The 16,969-nt window shown below is 35.1% G+C and overlaps 1 protein-coding gene across 10 annotated transcripts in view; it reads right to left on the bottom strand.

The window, feature by feature from the left end:
* Window positions 1-16,969, bottom strand: part of PPFIA2 (PTPRF interacting protein alpha 2) — a 296,329-nt gene that overhangs the window by 197,267 nt on the left and 82,093 nt on the right. For 2 of the 10 annotated variants that reach the window (XM_017743911.1, XM_017743913.1), the window contains exon 1: window positions 1,925-2,339. The exons of 6 other annotated variants lie outside the window; for them this stretch is intronic. In XM_017743911.1, the coding sequence (XP_017599400.1) occupies window positions 1,925-2,005 (81 nt within the window). In that variant the 5' untranslated portion in view covers window positions 2,006-2,339. Of the gene's footprint in view, window positions 1-1,924; window positions 2,341-16,969 lie in introns of those variants that run through there. 2 more of the 10 variants (XM_017743912.1, XM_017743914.1) reach the window with 2 other exon arrangements.

Here is a 16,969-nt window from a genome sequence, read left to right as displayed (position 1 = left end):
AACATGGTGGTCAAAAGATAGGAAACAAGGAACAATGAAGCCAAGACAAGAACTGGAAAGTTGCTTCACATCACTTTATATTGCACATATATAATTAAATAAATGGGAGAAAATTTGAAAAAGGACAGCACAGGACAATACAGGCTCTCTTTGATTAATTTTTTTTTTTTTTTTTTAAATTTTCAGGGATTCTTTAAGCACTGATAACACCAAGCTGTTCTAGAACACAAACACATACTGTCCAGAATTATCAGCTTTACATTCCAAGGTCATTTAACCCTACATTGTTCATTAAAGTATCCAGGATGTAACAGGAAATTTAGTTCTAAGTTCCTTTTATTTAGTGACCCCTTAATTCAAAAATCTGAGGAAGAAATAATTTTGAAAAGAGAATTTTTTGTGTCTGGGATAATGTCTACTGTAATCACAGTGATGGCCAGTAGCAATAATACATATTGTCAAAAACATATATACTTAATCACCAGCACTTTCATTAAGTACCACAAAATAATATATTCAGTTTGGTATCACAACCAAGCATCCTAATTTTCGTGACTTTTTCAACTTGACATATTCAGAAAGAATACCTGCCATCAGGAACTGTGTTTAAGAGCATAGCTACAGGAGGCTGTACAGAATACTTAGATGTCAGTGTGTGAAAAAAGTAGTCATGCTGTAGAGGAACAGGCCTGGGGCACTCATGTCTCTGAATCACTGCCAGGATCAGCAGATCGTCACTGCTAGGAGGATGCCATTCTTTCTGCACAGCCCTCAACTATTATTTGAGATCACTGTAAGAAGGGCAAGACAGTACAATTAAAAACAACGGATTTAAAAGAAGACAAGAATGAAATGCAGTTATTGGACCGAAAGAATGCTGTACCTGGATTTTGTGACAGAAGTTTGCCACGCATTTTATAAGCAACTTTTATGATCATCTTTGCTTCAGATTGCTTGTTCTGGTTGTATACACAGGGTTTATTACATATTAAAGAATCCCTCTACAATCACGGAAGTAATGAGAAAGACAAACCTGCTAGGCAATTAGGAACAGGAAGGATATTTAAATCCTAACTCTGTCAGAGGCTGAGCTGAAAAATCTGTTGCCACTTTAAGTAGTGGAGTGTTTGATTTGCCCTGCAGGGCCGAAGTGCTGTAAGGACCATCTGGGGCAGGGGTGTGTGTAAGGGATTTTTTATTATTGTTAAATCTTAATGTAGGATTACATAGTTTTTCAGAACCAAGGTACTGAAGATTAGTTATAATGAAATGCTACTGAAAGATGGTTGTAATTAGATTGGCTTGCAATTAAGATACAGAGCATATAATACATTCTTACCTTTAGCTAAGCACCAGTTTATTTACCTGGATGAGGCAAAACTTGGCTTAAAATCAAGACCCTTAATTGGTAGGATTACCAATAGATTCTGCTGTTCTATCGATGGCATATGTATGATTACTATTCACAGGAATCAAATTAGCATCAGATAGCATGAAATTACATTCAGGATTAATATTAAAAAATCCAGACAGGTACAACACACAAAGTTTTTAAAATATATTTTGTATAACCTGAGTTTGGAATTTCTGGTAATTTCAACAGAGTGTTTATCTGAGCTAGACAGAAAGACAGTGTGGGTCCATGTAAGAAACTATAAATCTAATTAATTACAAGATTATACTATTATTGGAAAACACAAACAATAGCAAAATCATAATGAATGTAATTTTGTGTTAGTATAGGGGCAGTTACATGCTGATCTTTTTAAGGCAGCAAACTTACTCTGATGATATTGATTTCTTACATTTCTTCTCCTACCTATACAAAACTAATGAATACATAAGCTTCTTAACATATTAGCTACTCTTACTCAAAGTTTACCTATCATTTAAAATCCTTTCAGCTTCATTAAAGTTCACTTACCTGAAAAGTATAAAACCGGGTCCCATTAGGAGGATGTACTTTAGGAGAGGCAGAGACAGTGTTCATATCCGAGAATATCATTTCTGGTGACACACAATACAATCCACAGAGAGCTACAGATGCAGAGCAGAGTGCTAAGCTCGGAGACAAATCCTTTTATACATTTAGGGAGGCAATTGGACAAAATTCAGTCTGCCCCATCCGTTCAGATGTACAGTGACAGCGCTTTGAATTCCTCACTCCTGCATCTGTGAGCTAAACTGTAAGGTCATTGCTCCCTGACCTCTAGCTCAGCTAGTCCGTTGTAATATGCACGATGAATAAAAATTAGAAATGCCAAAGAAAAGAGAGCCAGAACCTACAATACATGGAGCTTGTGCAGATTCTGGCAACGCTTTGGACCTGCCCATCTGTTCTCAGTGATAATCACCTCCCTCCACCACAGCCTTGCAAAGTGATTATGCTAAGCATCCCAGTTAACCAATAAAACACAGTTTCATTTCAAGCAAGCATGCACAGTGAAAAACAGAGGACCTCTTCTGACTAACCTGAAGCATGCCTCATGTTCAGTTTATAGCTGTACTTGATAACAATGATAATTTTATCATTTCAGTTGCTGACAGCTGTGCTAACACATACAACTTGCTTTAAATAACACAAAGGTGGCATTTTTTGTCGTTTTGACTGTCTTGTCTAGAAAAAGAAAGAAGCTGTGTATTACTCTCCAAATTAGTATTTTTTACATTTCTTAATTTTTGGTGCTACTTTTGGGGAGAAAAAAATATTTGTGAGTCTGTTTACAGAGCTATAGTCAGTTTAAATATAATACACATTATAAGCATCTCTTTTCTCATTCTTTTCTAACTCTTTTTTTCTCATCTTCAGTCTGAATCTCTATTGAAGAAAGGTTTACCTAACATTGCTAAGTATAAGGTTGGAATTTTATTCTGAGCCCTACTGTGCTTAGCAAAGCTACAGACCTACAGCTTAGTTCATTAGTTATACACAAAACGTTTTAAAGAAGTTATTTTTTAAGGCTGATAATACTTGTGAACAACTGCACTGCACATTCAAAAAGCATTCATCGCATCTTTTTCATCAAATGCAGATAATTTGAACTACATTAAGATGATAAAGAAAGTAATATTCTAAGAACTTGAAACCTTTTAGCAACAAAAAATAAGTGTTCAATTTCCAAAAATTGAAAACCAGGGTTTCAGAAAAGGATAAAATTGTGAAGTGGTTGCAAAACTAACTTTGCATATTCTGTCAAGCACTTTTATTTTATTCACAAGGTTTAAAAGAGGCAGAAAAACCACTTAAGAAATGGTACTTTCAAAAGGAACTTGTCAAAATTCTAAAAGCCTGGTGAGTTGCCCGGCTGTCTATGTTTTTTATTCTGTTTTATCTTAATGCTTTTAGCAATAGGAGATAATGCAGCTTCTAAAGTAAAATGACTATGAAAGGAGTTGGGAAAGATGCAGAGATGTCTGTCTGTTTAAATGTGTATGTCAGAGTGGTGCATACTGCAATAATCGTATTTTGTAAGCCAAAGTGAAAAAAATCTTCTTAGATCCTACTCATATCTAGCAATTTCTTATAATTACCATGATACGGCTTCTATAACATTTACAGAATGAAAGCAAAACTACTGTCTGGAACATTTTCTTAAGATCTAGATTTCAGTGTATTCTCCCCTCTTTGATTTCTCTTCCAGAAGATCTAGATGCTTGCATTAGCAAAGAGGCCCCTCAACTGGTCAAGTGAAAGATACCAGTTTGTTGATAATCTCAGAATCTTTTGTTATGAGCGGATACTTTCTTCTTTATAATACGCCTACCAAACATGTGCTGTTTCTCCACAGTGCAATAAATAGTTTCTTTTATGGATATTTAAAATGGTTTGCCCTGAAAGATTAAAGAAATTTACATCATAGTTTCCTCACCAAATGCATAATTTGAAGAATTCATGTGCAAAATCCCACATACATTCCTCCAATAGTTAAGTACTTTCACTACTCAGTAACTGTACCTATTAGCTTGAACTTCTCTTGCTTCAACTTTCATAACTTTCAAACCTTGTTTCTACCAGGAATATAGAAAACTCAGTTCATTTTCTCATACTGGCATGTGCTAAATCTTAAACTAGTACACTCATACTTAAATCTAACTGCTCTAGTAACAGTTGCAATAATGCCTTTCATGATCATAACATTATTGCAGCATTTAGACTTGCTAGTTCCCTATTTGTTCCTCTAGGACTGCACATCTTTTAGCTGTAGCCTTCCACTGGGAGCTCTTACTGGGATCACTGTTCACCATAACTTGGCTGCCTCTTATAATAAAAATGCTTTTGAAAATATTGTTCCTGATCTTTTATCTGTTGTTTTGGCTTTCCCGCCTAGGTGAAGAAATTTGCACTTTAAAAACCTACCAACAATGCCACCAAAAAAAAAAACCAATAGCCCCACCACTCCTGCATTTATGTCAAACATATTGAATCAGTAAAAACCTATCTAATAAGTATAGAACTGGAGAGAAGACATGGCATTGTAACTGTTGTTCTAATTCTCCACTAACTTCAACCTTGTGGGGAAAGGTAATGACTATGACTTTTTTCTACCACACTGCAATACAGGCAACATCGTGTTCTTGTAGGATCCTCATGGAATCAGAATGTCATTTTGGTTTAATACTCAAAATAGATTGAAACCATTTGTTTACAACAGTTTTTTTCTGAAAAATATGAAACTAACCTCTTGCCAGGAAGCAATTAGAGCACAGGTAAATTCAGTAAAGCATGAACTGATGCATGGCAGAATGCGTGTTCACAATTACAGAAAGAGTCACATTTCAGAAAAGCCAGCAGCTCCAAATTTGGGATTCAGCAATCTCTTCGGAACAAGGAGCTGGAACCAGGTCTTCCATGTCTAATTGAATGCAACAACGACTAAGGAGAGTATCAAGCTGGAACTGAAGGAAACTGAAGAGACCCAACAGGACAAATGGAGAAACACACCCAAAGACCATGACTAGAGCTCAGTGGTAGAAGTACTTACAATAAATGCAATCCCCATTCAAGTATTTGCTCCATGAATCTTCCAAGTAATGATTTAATTATTCCATGAAGTGAGACTTATAGTGGAGGAAAAAAAAAATCTAAATGAAAAGAAAAAGTTCTATGTGTTTAAAAGTATGAGATATGGCAATGCTTCTATGATGGCTTTAGTTCCAGTTACTTTTGAATGTACGAGTTATCAAGCTCTGAATCTATATCATACGAATTATGTTGAACTTTACATTTTATTTAGATACTACTCTCCAAAATTTTCAGTGAGATTATTTATTTATTTATTTATTTATTTATTTATTTATTTATTTATTTATTTATTTATTTATTTATTTATTTATTTATTTATTTATTTATTTATTTATTTATTTATTTATTTATTTATTTATTTATTTATTTATTTATTTATTTTAAGATGGCGTTTTTATGCGTAGCCTATCATTTTTATAAAAAAAACCAAGATATGTTATGTAGAGATACATATATATTAAAAAACCCAGTAAATTATGCATCAAAAAGGAAGGCATATATTTGTGTATATGAGATGATTATGTAAAGTACTTTGAAAATTCAGGGACACTAATACAAACCCTTCTATTTCTGACTGCAGAGACAAGATGCGCTTTTTTAAATTGACAAACACACTTAGCTTTTTAATGTGCTAGTGCTTGTGACATATAGTTTCTCTTCACAATATGTAGTGCAATAGAAAGCAGATGTTTTGAGTTAAGATTTAAATCACCAGCTCTAATTGAGTTAGGTGAGTAATTATCCAGAAACATGGACTTTATATCACATATTATTCTCATTTCTGTCTCTATCAGGGAAAACGAAGTTAAAGAAACATGCCTTCCTCCAGGAGCAGTGTGAGTGTGTGATTTTCAGAACATTAGAGAGCTTTCACATTAAACCTCTAGACTTTATCACTTCTACTTCACAGAAGCAGAGAATCATTACTAATCTTCCAATATTGACAACACTGTACTTGAATTGGTGTTTCTTTATCATCTTCTGTTGTAGACATCAAAATAGCGGGAGTATCATATGATAAGTTACTCATCTGGCTTAAAATATCCTGATTTTGATTTAAACTGAAAAATATTAATGTTTAGAGAGTTCTGGTTTCCAACTATTAATGGCTGGAAATGATGGTAAACCTTTACCACAGTTCAGACAAAAGATATTCAAATTGCATATCACATTTCAATGACTATCTTCATGAAGTCACACATGAAATCTAATTGTTCTTCATATCCAAATTTATTTACAATTCCTTTCAGCTTATTTAATGAAGCTCTATGCCAAAATTATTTCTTTTTTTCCCCCATCAACAAAGTAACACAAAACCAAAATCTGACTAATATACTTTAAAGAATGTATAAAACTCACACATATTGAGTTTCAGAAACTAACCATTCCCAGCTGGCATAGCTCCCAGAAAGCAAAGTGGGAGAATTAAAGACAATGAAACCTAGTACAAGGAAGTTCTTGCTCCTTTTCAGGCTTCTAGCCAAAAAATCCTTACAGAATTTAAAACTGGTAGAAATAGATCAGCTTATCTTATTGATAAGTAAAGACTGTTTTTCATCTTGTCTCTGTAATTAAGAGCCAATTATCAACATTTCCATCACTGGTCTTTGTCTTTTGAGTATGCAAATACCAACGTGTAGCAGGAAGTGTCTTACAAGAACAAATGCTTGTACCAAGGCAGTATGAACTTATGAGCCCTATTTTGATCTTGAACATAAGGATTCATGTAACCCTTGATGACAAGTACACTGCAGAACAAAATATCTTCTGTTAGAAGTAAAACTATACATCAGAAATACTAAAGGATAAAACATGTCCCAGCAGGTTTATTCTGTATGATGCCTTCCCTTTGAAGCACAAGAACAATGACAAAACTTACACAGGAAGTACAAATATGAATACAACTCATTTTTAACGTAACCTTGGTTTTTTTGCATATACTGAAATATTTTACCAAGTATTGCATTTGCTTTGAAAAAAACAGAGCCAACATCAACTAATCAACTTCAAACTCTTATAACTATTTTTCATTTAAATGGCAAACTTCAGAATTCATTTATCTAACACTAGATTTCTCTAGGCCATAAAAAGTCAATAAAATTAAAATTGCTGATTCAGTATCTAAGTGAGTTTATGAATACAGTGGCTCATGCAGAATATATTTTATATGAACCTATCAATTATGCAGTCCCTAATCAACAATTACGGAATGCAACCATAATGACACTAAGTTCGAAAGATGCCGTTTGATTACTTGTGTAGGAGGAAATTTTCCCTTTCTTTTTTATTAATTCACACAGTCTGAAGACTTAACAACTAAGTAGTTCTATATCTGACTCCCTTTCCACATGGTTCAATAAAGCTAGGATGGAATATTTAAAGAACCATTTCATTTTTCTTGAAACAATTCAACTTCCCAGCACTGGATCCTTGTTTCCTTTGTATAACTTGACCACCAGCAAATCAAGATTGTACACAGAGACTTACTAGGTAATTGAAATGAACCTGATATAAACACTGGTTTTATCTATTTTTAAGTTATGTGTTGATGACAGTTACTACTGAGTGAATCCAAAAAAGAAACTGAATGAACACTTAATGCTTGTATACAGAGAAGTCTACTGGACATTAAACATAATGTGAGAGTTGAAGGAGGAGAGGATGGCAGAATTGCAAGACTGTGTAGTGAACCAAACTGCAAAAAATTGAGAGATTTATCTCTGAAAGTTAAATCATACCTGGTTTGAAAAGATACATACTTTTCTCCACCACTCGTGGGTTTCAACAGCCAAAAGCACAGCTACTAAGCTGTATTTAGCACACAGCCTGTGTCCTCTGCCATTCACTTTTGAGGCCAGGACTACATTTCTGTTTTCTGACATGACTACAGATTTCATGAAAAAGTCTAGGTGGTCCTTGGACTCAAAGACAATTTTTTATGTAGAATCAAACAAGTGACTGCCTTTATGAACATTTTTAACATTTTCGTCAAATCTAACATTAACTCTTGATGAACCAAGACCAAAACCTCTAAAGTAATGTGATCCCAGACAGTAGAAAAGAAATAATGTAAACAGTCAGCTTGTTATTTGACCATGTGTCATATCACTTAGGTGTCAGTTTTGTTATTTATGCTTTAAGTTGATTATATTGCAACATTATACACAGTGGTATCATGGCTCTTGGCAAATAAAAGAGTAGTTTCTTATCAGCAAACGTAGAATCTAAATCATGTACATTACTGCAAAGGATCACAGTACATTAAGGATGAGTGAAATTATGAAAGAACATAAGATGATAATCATTGCCCATGTATCAGCAGCAGCAGAGTGGCTTTTTCTTTTTAAGTGAACATCTTACATTATGTGTCTCATCCTGAGGATAAAAATAGGATGAGAGCCCATGAAGGAAAACAGAAGATATAAGTTTGAGATAATGTGTTCAAGCACTACAACTTACTATGACTAGACATCCTCTCTAACCTGTCTATCCTCCCTTCGAAAAATACTTTTTCTTCCTAACGGTATTATTTTATTCATTTTCATTCTGATGATTTATTTTATAATGCAATCATTCTGCAATCTTCACATGGAGATGTATCCTGTTCTGGAAGTATAAAAAGTATTCAGAGAGTAAAATACTAATGAAAGTGAGTAACAGAATTTTATCTAGAAGATAAAGGCTGTCAGGAAAGCTTGTGCCAAGGCAATTGTCTGTTATTTATTTCTATTTCTGCTCCATTTGGAAAGTATCTTTTGTTATAATAAGTGATGCAAGTTGCTAAACCGGTCCTTTGAGTAAGAAGTTACAGAAATGAATCTAAAGCTAAAATTCATGACAGATTAATCCCATACTTTACCTGGGAACTGGAAATACTCTCTTCAGTAAAGATTGTGGACATTAGTAGGCCTTTGCAAAAGGAGGTCTGTTTGTTTACTTTCTCAATTAAAATGTCATAATTTTTCCATACTGTCGGTGAATTTAATTCTGAATAAATACAAACTTGAAAAATAACCAGAATAAACTTATACAATTACATAATCATACCTGCTTTCACATTTTGAAAAATTTGAAATATTACTGATGATTTAATAAAATTCCCTTAAGTAGATTTACCCTGATAACTTTTCTGTCCTGAAGGTAACAAGGGCAATAATCATGAACGGGATCACAACCCTTGGAATTGGAATCTGCTGAAGGACTGTTAATATTGACAGTCATACTTCCAGAAGAAGTAACTAATTCAATTGTTTAATTAATGACATCTTTCATCTAATTTTCAAGGATGCTCAGTCTTTGAATAGCCTCTCTTAAGTCACATCAGCCCTGCTGATGCCATTTTGAGCATTTAAGTCTCACTCTTGTGCACTTCAGAGGCCAAGCACTTGGAGTGACTAAGTTTGAAAATGTCAGACCTGTTGCTCCAGCTTTATTCACAAAATGTAATCTCCTAAAGACTATAGCTAGATACAAGCAATAAAAACTTTTATTACCTTTTTTTTCTTTAATTACATGCCACAAATCAATACATTAGCTTGAAAAGACCTCAAGGCTTTTCTATGGTGCACATCTCTTCATTGTCATACATACAGCCTTGTAAGAGGTCATGAGAAAGCAGAAACAGTCTCTTCTAAAAATGTATCCTATCTGTGCTTGTCCTTAACCTCTTGATGTTGTTTTCCCTTCTAAAAGTGCAGTGGCAGTGCTTGTGTACTGATACTGTCTAAAATCATCTTTCCAGCAGAGAAAAGATATGGGATTATAAAACAAAACAGTCAATACCACCCTGAGGGCAAATGGCTGTTCCAGATCTTGACTCAGCAGGCTTTCATTTCCCCTTTCAAACTATTACAAAAATATAGAATGATCCAGCAACTGCATAGCTATATTAATTAGAAGCAAACATTGCATTTTTCTGTGAAGAAAATCATGATATAAAAATACAGCTGAAAGATGCTTTCCCAGTGCTAAAAAATGTGAATTCCATTGAACTAATTATTTTTTTTAAATTTTTTATTTAATTCGCAATTCAGACTTGGGTGATCACAGAATATGCTGTACTGATTAATGCTGATTTAATGATGATTTTCAATTACCCTATTTATCTTTCTGAAAATTCTAAAGGAAAAGTCAAAAGAAAACAGTATAAAACCACAATTTTTCTAATCTTTGGGCTGAATGGTTGCTAAATCCCCAAAACTTGCTACATCCCCAAAACTTGCTAAATCCCCCCAAAATAGACTTTCTAAGTCTTAATCTTCACAATAGCCACCTTTTTGCTTTATTAAACATGCTTTGGAAAAAAAAAAAAAAGGTAGGATAGGATATTAAGTAAGACAGTATTTCTTTCTAGGACATAGGAAAAATTAAAAGTATTTTCTATTTCCTTTCTGCATTCAGTCAGGATGACTTCAATATTTATCATACAAGTGACTAAGCAGTATTATTCACAATGTATCTTGCCAGGCATCTAAAAAGTGCCACAAACTTATAAGCAGTGTAATACATATGTTCTTAACATTCTTATGGCTTAATCTGTATCTTAAGGTAGAAAACTGAGATGGATTGATAATCAACCAATGTGTGTGCCAATATTAAAATGAAGATAGAACTGTTATTATTAAAGATCACAGTCTAAAAACCCACCCTTGGTCAGGAAAAATAGCTACTTGACAAAAGCATAAAAATGTAGTGAAACCTAAATTAAACACTGATACTGACAGAGTACTGCTCTCATCTAACAAAACCTTGTCCCTTCTATATGGTAGCAGATGACTACTGCCTGGTCTTCTGCACTCACAGCTTATTTTGAAAATGCTGAAAACTTAGTGGTAAGACTATAAAGATTCTAGATCAAAAGAAGAAAATTATTCATGGACAGAGAGTCTCAGGTGGAATGACAGAATATGAAAATCTGGGAATTATGTGGCTGCTATTGAGCAAGGACACATTGAAATCTCCTTGCCAAGTGAAGGTGGCTTTTGCATTCTTTTCTTTCATGGAAGCAATGGCAGAAATGAACTGTAGCATCTTCTGGTGGGCTTTATTTGCAGTGGAAGTGTCAGTGTCTCTTGTGTGTTACCACAGGCTCCCTTTACAGTCAATAAAGACAGGTGCTTTCAAGGGGCACTGTTTCTGACCTATTTTAGATGTCTATTTTAGTTTGAGATGAATCACACCACAGAGGTGGGAGGCAGAAAAGACAGAAATGCCTACGCTCTAGATATCTGAACTTAAGTGCAGTGAATCCTACCCTGGGAGCCTGAACTGAATGTTAAACAAGTTATCAAAACATGACAAGAAGATATTATAATCAATGACAAAACCCCCACCACTGATTAAGTACACCTGAGGGATAATTGCTATCAGAAATAATTATTTCTATAACTATGTAAAACAAAACCAAAACCACACAAACCCTGAAAATGGCTTTTCCTACTTTCCTGAAACAAATTATGTGAAAAGCAACATCTGCAGCAACAAATTCACAGTCACATCCAGATTAAGTCTGCTGCTATAATCACAGGGAAGATTAACAACCCAGACTAAGATACCAAAGACTATGGAGCATGGCAAAATTAACTGCAAAATTATTCATGCTCTATTAAAAGATATAGTGTGACACAAACAAGTTAAATCACATCTACAAGTTTAAATAACAAAGCAACCTCAGGCCATGCAGTTCCTAATTCTCAGTACTATATCAGTGCTTTTTTCACATTCACTGCAGCATGAACAGGTTTCTTATGAACATTAAATAGGTGTGATAGACACTTATTACAATTCAAAGCTCAGAATTTTGTTTAGAACTTCACAGAATTTCACATATTATATTTCATATAATTTCATGTAGCAGCTTTAAATTTTGATTAGTGTCAAGTAATGGTAATATTAATTAGTATTTCTTAAAGTGGCACAGAAAACCTTAAAAAAAATTGCACAGCACTCGATATATATATATATATATTGAACTTAAAATGTATACAAAAGATATGTGGTAAATGAAATAGTAAAATCACAGTATTTGTCATGTGTAGAAAATTTTCTTAATGGTAGTACATTAAGAATTTTCTTTTGAAAAAAAAAAGGTACCAAAAAAAGCCAACTACAGCTTTAACCTGCATTATCCATATAAAGGTTTAATCCTTTCCTCAGTCTGACATAGGACATACTCTCAGCAATACCGTATGGGAAAGACAACCATAGAAAAAATTATACATCATCTTTCCTCTTCACCCACTGGCGTCTCTTCTCTAAAGAAAATAGATACATTTGGTGTATGGAAGTTACATTTTACATAAATACATCATGGTTTCTTTCATCTTTATCTAAATGGTGCTAATCCTGACAGTCTCTCTTCACTTAAAAATTCCTTCTTACCCCGATCATTTTCACTATCTGTCTCTACATCTCCAGATAGTAGCTTACCATGATGGAATATATCTTTTTCCCTCTCTGCACAGCCAGATGGAAATCAAAAGGAAACATTTTCTCTTACTCCTACTCCTGTCCATTTACCAAGACTCCAAACATTCTAGTTGGTGAATGGAAAGTGGCACTGAAATTGCAGTTGAGTGTGGTTTCCTAAGATTGAACAACACTGCACCTCAGAATAAACAGGTGGCATACAAACCAATTTAGACCAGCACAAATACAATTCTAACTCAAAGTTTTCAGACACTGACAAAGAAAGATATTTTATTAAGTGGCAGAACAGTTTTCAATATTTGCACAGTCTGTTTAAGATGACCATGGATTTGGTTTGACAGGCAAGCAAGATAGAACAGTTGGGAAAATAAATCACAGATGAGTCAACAATTTAAATAAAACTTGTGATTTTATTTTTAAAAAAATTCTGATGACTCATTCACAATTATCTCCCCATAAGTTTCCATTATATACCCTCTGCCTCATAATATCTGAACAGATGAACTTGGTTTACGTGCAAATTAACCAAGATGTTTTATTGCTTCATGTGTCTTCAAACTGTTCACATATTAAATTAACCAGTGACCCCTTAATTTGCTTTAAAAGAACCTTCAAAAATTCTTCCTAATTTCTGAAATTTTATTTTTGCAATTAATGCATCTGAAAGGTAATATAGTAAAAGGCTATTAGAGTAAAAAATGTTCACTTTGGAACACTGAGGGCTATAGTTAAATTAAAAATGAGATGTTTGATCAAGTTCCATGGTTAAAAACCATCCCTTTTCATAAGGGCCAAAAATAAGTTTTTACATTATCAGCAACTTAAAACACACAAAAATCTCTTTCATGGATACCCTTTCAAATAACTCTTTGTTCAGTTCAGTTGTTTATTGCTTCAGTTTAGACAAAGACCATCCTCCCAAGTAATCCCACCCCAAACATTACTGTGTTTCACTGTTACTGCCCATTTCTAGAGTTGCTGTTAATGGAGCAAGAAAGAGGTAGGCATAATGTGTCAAAGCTAAAACAGAAGAGGTAACAGAGTTGGCATGGAGGCTGTGACATCATTAGAGGGAAATGGAAAGCTGTATTTATAGGAGTAAATTAAATGTGCTTGGGAAAGTTCCCAGTTGTTGTGGCCAACTGGCACGGTAGAGTACACAAATATGTTAGTCAACACTGAAGTGTCCAAAGAGCCTGCATGCAAACTGCTTATTGGGAATGGTCCCTGCAACAGTCCTATTCCCACACCATAGTTAGTAATTGCCTGGAAAAAGTATAAATTAGTGTGAATGAAAAGTGTGCCAGAGTCTGGGCCAACAGATTACTACTACAGATGACTTTATTTGACCATCCAGGAACATTTCCCAGTACTATTTGATTTACTTGCACATAAACATGCTAAGCCTTTCCAGAAGGTTTAAAGTTATGGAAAACACTAAAAGATTTTACACATTTCCAGTCTTGCTGTTGAGAATCATTTGGTGCTTAGGGAAATTAGAGATAGGATATGAATGATCAATAGTAACCAATGTCAAGAATGTCATGATTTAGCATAGTTTGGGTTTTTAGTTAAGGAAGGCTCCATCAGCCACGAAAGTGATTCTTTTGCTGGCAGTTGGTTGCACGATGGAGCTTCTTCAGCACGTCACTTGTTCTCATTCTGACTTTGTTTTTTTCCTCTTTTAGTTTTGTTAATAAACTTTATATTCTTTAAAGTTTTGTGCCTGCTTTACTTTCTCGTAATTCTTATCTAATGGAAGGAAAATACGTAAGTAATGGATTTCGAACTAAACCACTACAACCAACTATTTCTAAAACTTCAATCTAGATAAAACAGACTGGATGCAGTGTCATAGTTGCATTTTTGGCTGAAGAATGCAACAGTATAATTGGGAAGAGAATGCAGATTGGTACCATGGATAATGGTTACTTTTCATTAATTTCACTCAGTCATCCCTAGCTGTTGATGTTGAAGGCCACTGCCTTTTATCCTTTTGCTGGTTGCCTGGGAGAAGAGGCCAACCCCTACCTGGCTACAGCCTCCTTTCAGGTGGTTGAAGAGAGGCATAAGGTCACCCTTGAGCCTCCTTTTCTCCAGGCTAAACTGCCCCAGCTCCCTCAGCCACTTATCCTAAGCCTTGTGTTCCAGACCCTTCACCAGCTCTGTTGTCATTCCCCCGACACGCTCAGCACCTCAATGTCATTCTTTTAATGAGGAGCCCAAAACTGAACACAGAATTCATGGTGAAGCCTCTCCAGTGTTGGGTATAGGGGGATGATCACTTCCCTAGTCCTGCTGGCCACACTATTGCTGATACTAGCCAGGATGCCATTGGCCTTCTTGCCCACCTGGGCACTCCCTGGCTCGTGTTCAGCCACTGTCAATCAGTGCCCCCAGGTCCTTTTCCCCTGGGCCACTTCCCAGCCACTCTGTCCCCAGCCTGCAGTGCTGCATGGGGTTGTTGTGACCCAAGGGCAGGACCCAGCACCTGGCTTTGTTGAAACTCAAGAGAGTGGCCTTGACCCATCTATACAGCCTGTCCATGTTTTCCTTCTATTCTAAGCAGTAAAACTGTGTGGTATGGCTGTGCTTCTTATCTTATGGAAATAGAAAGCAGTAGTTGCACAGCACTTTTAGGTTGGCTTGTTTCCTTGATTTGTCAGGTCGGCTCATCATGAAAATTTTCTAGATTAATGTATTACGAGACTTATTTCACATTTCCTAAAATATACCATCATGAACTACTCTGGATGATGACACTTTTTGTGACCTGAAACCATTTTTCCTGACAGGGTTTTAAAAATATTTTTGACATTCTGATATTGCTCTTTAAATAAGAAAGTACTGAATGTCTTAGGATTTGGATTTACAATTAACTTAATCTTGCTAACACCCATACAGGAAAATCTGTATTTCTCTAAAATGCAATTGCATACCAGTGATTCAGTCTCTTTTCTTCTGTGCAGCTTGAGATGAGCTTGTTTTTCACGTTTTATTATATATCAGTAAATCAGACTGACATTAGCAAATTGTGGCCAAAACTATTAATTTTATATCCAGTACAATATTATGTGACCAAAGAAATTTTGTCATTCTTACTGGGAATTCTTGACAACTGCAAACTTTAGATGGTCTGAAGTATTAAGAATGGAGACCCTGTGTCAAGACCAGCTCTTGATTGTCTGTTAAGATTTACAACTATCAAAACCACACAAGTAGTCTATAGCAGAGGCAGCATGGCATGCTTCAGAAAAACATTCAACTGCTATAGACAGAATGCAGGATTTTTCCCATTCTGCTCCCTTGCCACATTCCAGCATCTTAGCAGTTGTAATCAGGGGCACAGCAGAATTCAAAAGACAACCAGCTTCAAGAAGTGTTCCTGATGCAATCACCAAAATATAGATCATACTGCATAAAATTGTAGGTGCCTCTATTTGTAATAACGGAGGTTTCATAAACTTGATTTCTTTTTTTCAGTCTGCTTGTTTCACAAATTATTTCACCCTTCAGCAATATGCAGCTACAAGCAGCTGACTCTGAAGAAGCAATTTTTAATTAAAACCTGTTTCTCCCCTTTTTAGTTTCAGTTAATGATTGCCAGGAGGTGTTGCTAACCACAGGCCCTTTTCAATACGTTCCGAGCATACTTATATCCTATCACCTTCCACAGAAAAGATGGGTGCTCAGCATCTAGGGTAAGTGGGAGGACATGGATATATCTCTGGCAGCTGAGCTGTGCTAAGTGACAAGTCTCCACTGATAAGTCTTTATTTTTTAATTAGTTCTTCATTAAAAGAAATTACTTCCAGTAGTGAATAAAATTGCCCTAGAAATCTAGAAGTACAGAATGGAAAGTACTCTGTCAGTTATAAGAGTAAATAACTTTTGACAGAATGGTCATGATTTAACATTTTTCAGTGTTTCCTAAATCAAGTCTTAAAGCTGTAGTATTTATGCTTTCATGATAATTTACTTCATGATTGGTTGGGGATTTACTACCTAAGTTTGGGATAGGATCACATGACTAAATTCAGAGCACTGAATGGTTTTGCTCATTCATTCCTTTAAGAAAAGTGTTTAACAATAATGCCTATTAAATGCAGCTGTCAAAATTACACCAGACCTTTTCTATCAGAACAGTTATTTTCAAACATAAATGGTTTTGGTCTATGGGTTTGGTAGGCTATACAATGAAAGTGTTTTGGTTTAGGCATGGATAAACACGGGGTTTATCTTGTTTACTGGCTTGTTTCTTTTGTTTATTTGCTTCTTCAGGAATTTGGTAAGCTAGTTTTATAGAAACTATTAAAAAATGTTGGTTTCATTAAAGTCTGGTTGGCTCAGATCTTTTGACATTCTGTCGTGAAGATGGCAGAACATAGGAGTTGTGTCTAAGGCTATCCAGACATTACTATGCACAGAAACCCAACAGGGTACAGCTCTGTGCAGCCCTTTTTGTTCTATTGATTGTAATGCATCAGTCCTGGAACCATACACAGAGAAAAGAAAATA

Source organism: Corvus brachyrhynchos, unplaced genomic scaffold (assembly GCF_000691975.1).
Source record: "Corvus brachyrhynchos isolate BGI_N302 unplaced genomic scaffold, ASM69197v1 scaffold9, whole genome shotgun sequence".
Lineage (NCBI taxonomy): Eukaryota > Metazoa > Chordata > Aves > Passeriformes > Corvidae > Corvus > Corvus brachyrhynchos.
The sequence above is the reverse complement of the archived record's forward strand: the minus strand, read 5'-3'. Positions and strand labels throughout refer to the sequence as shown.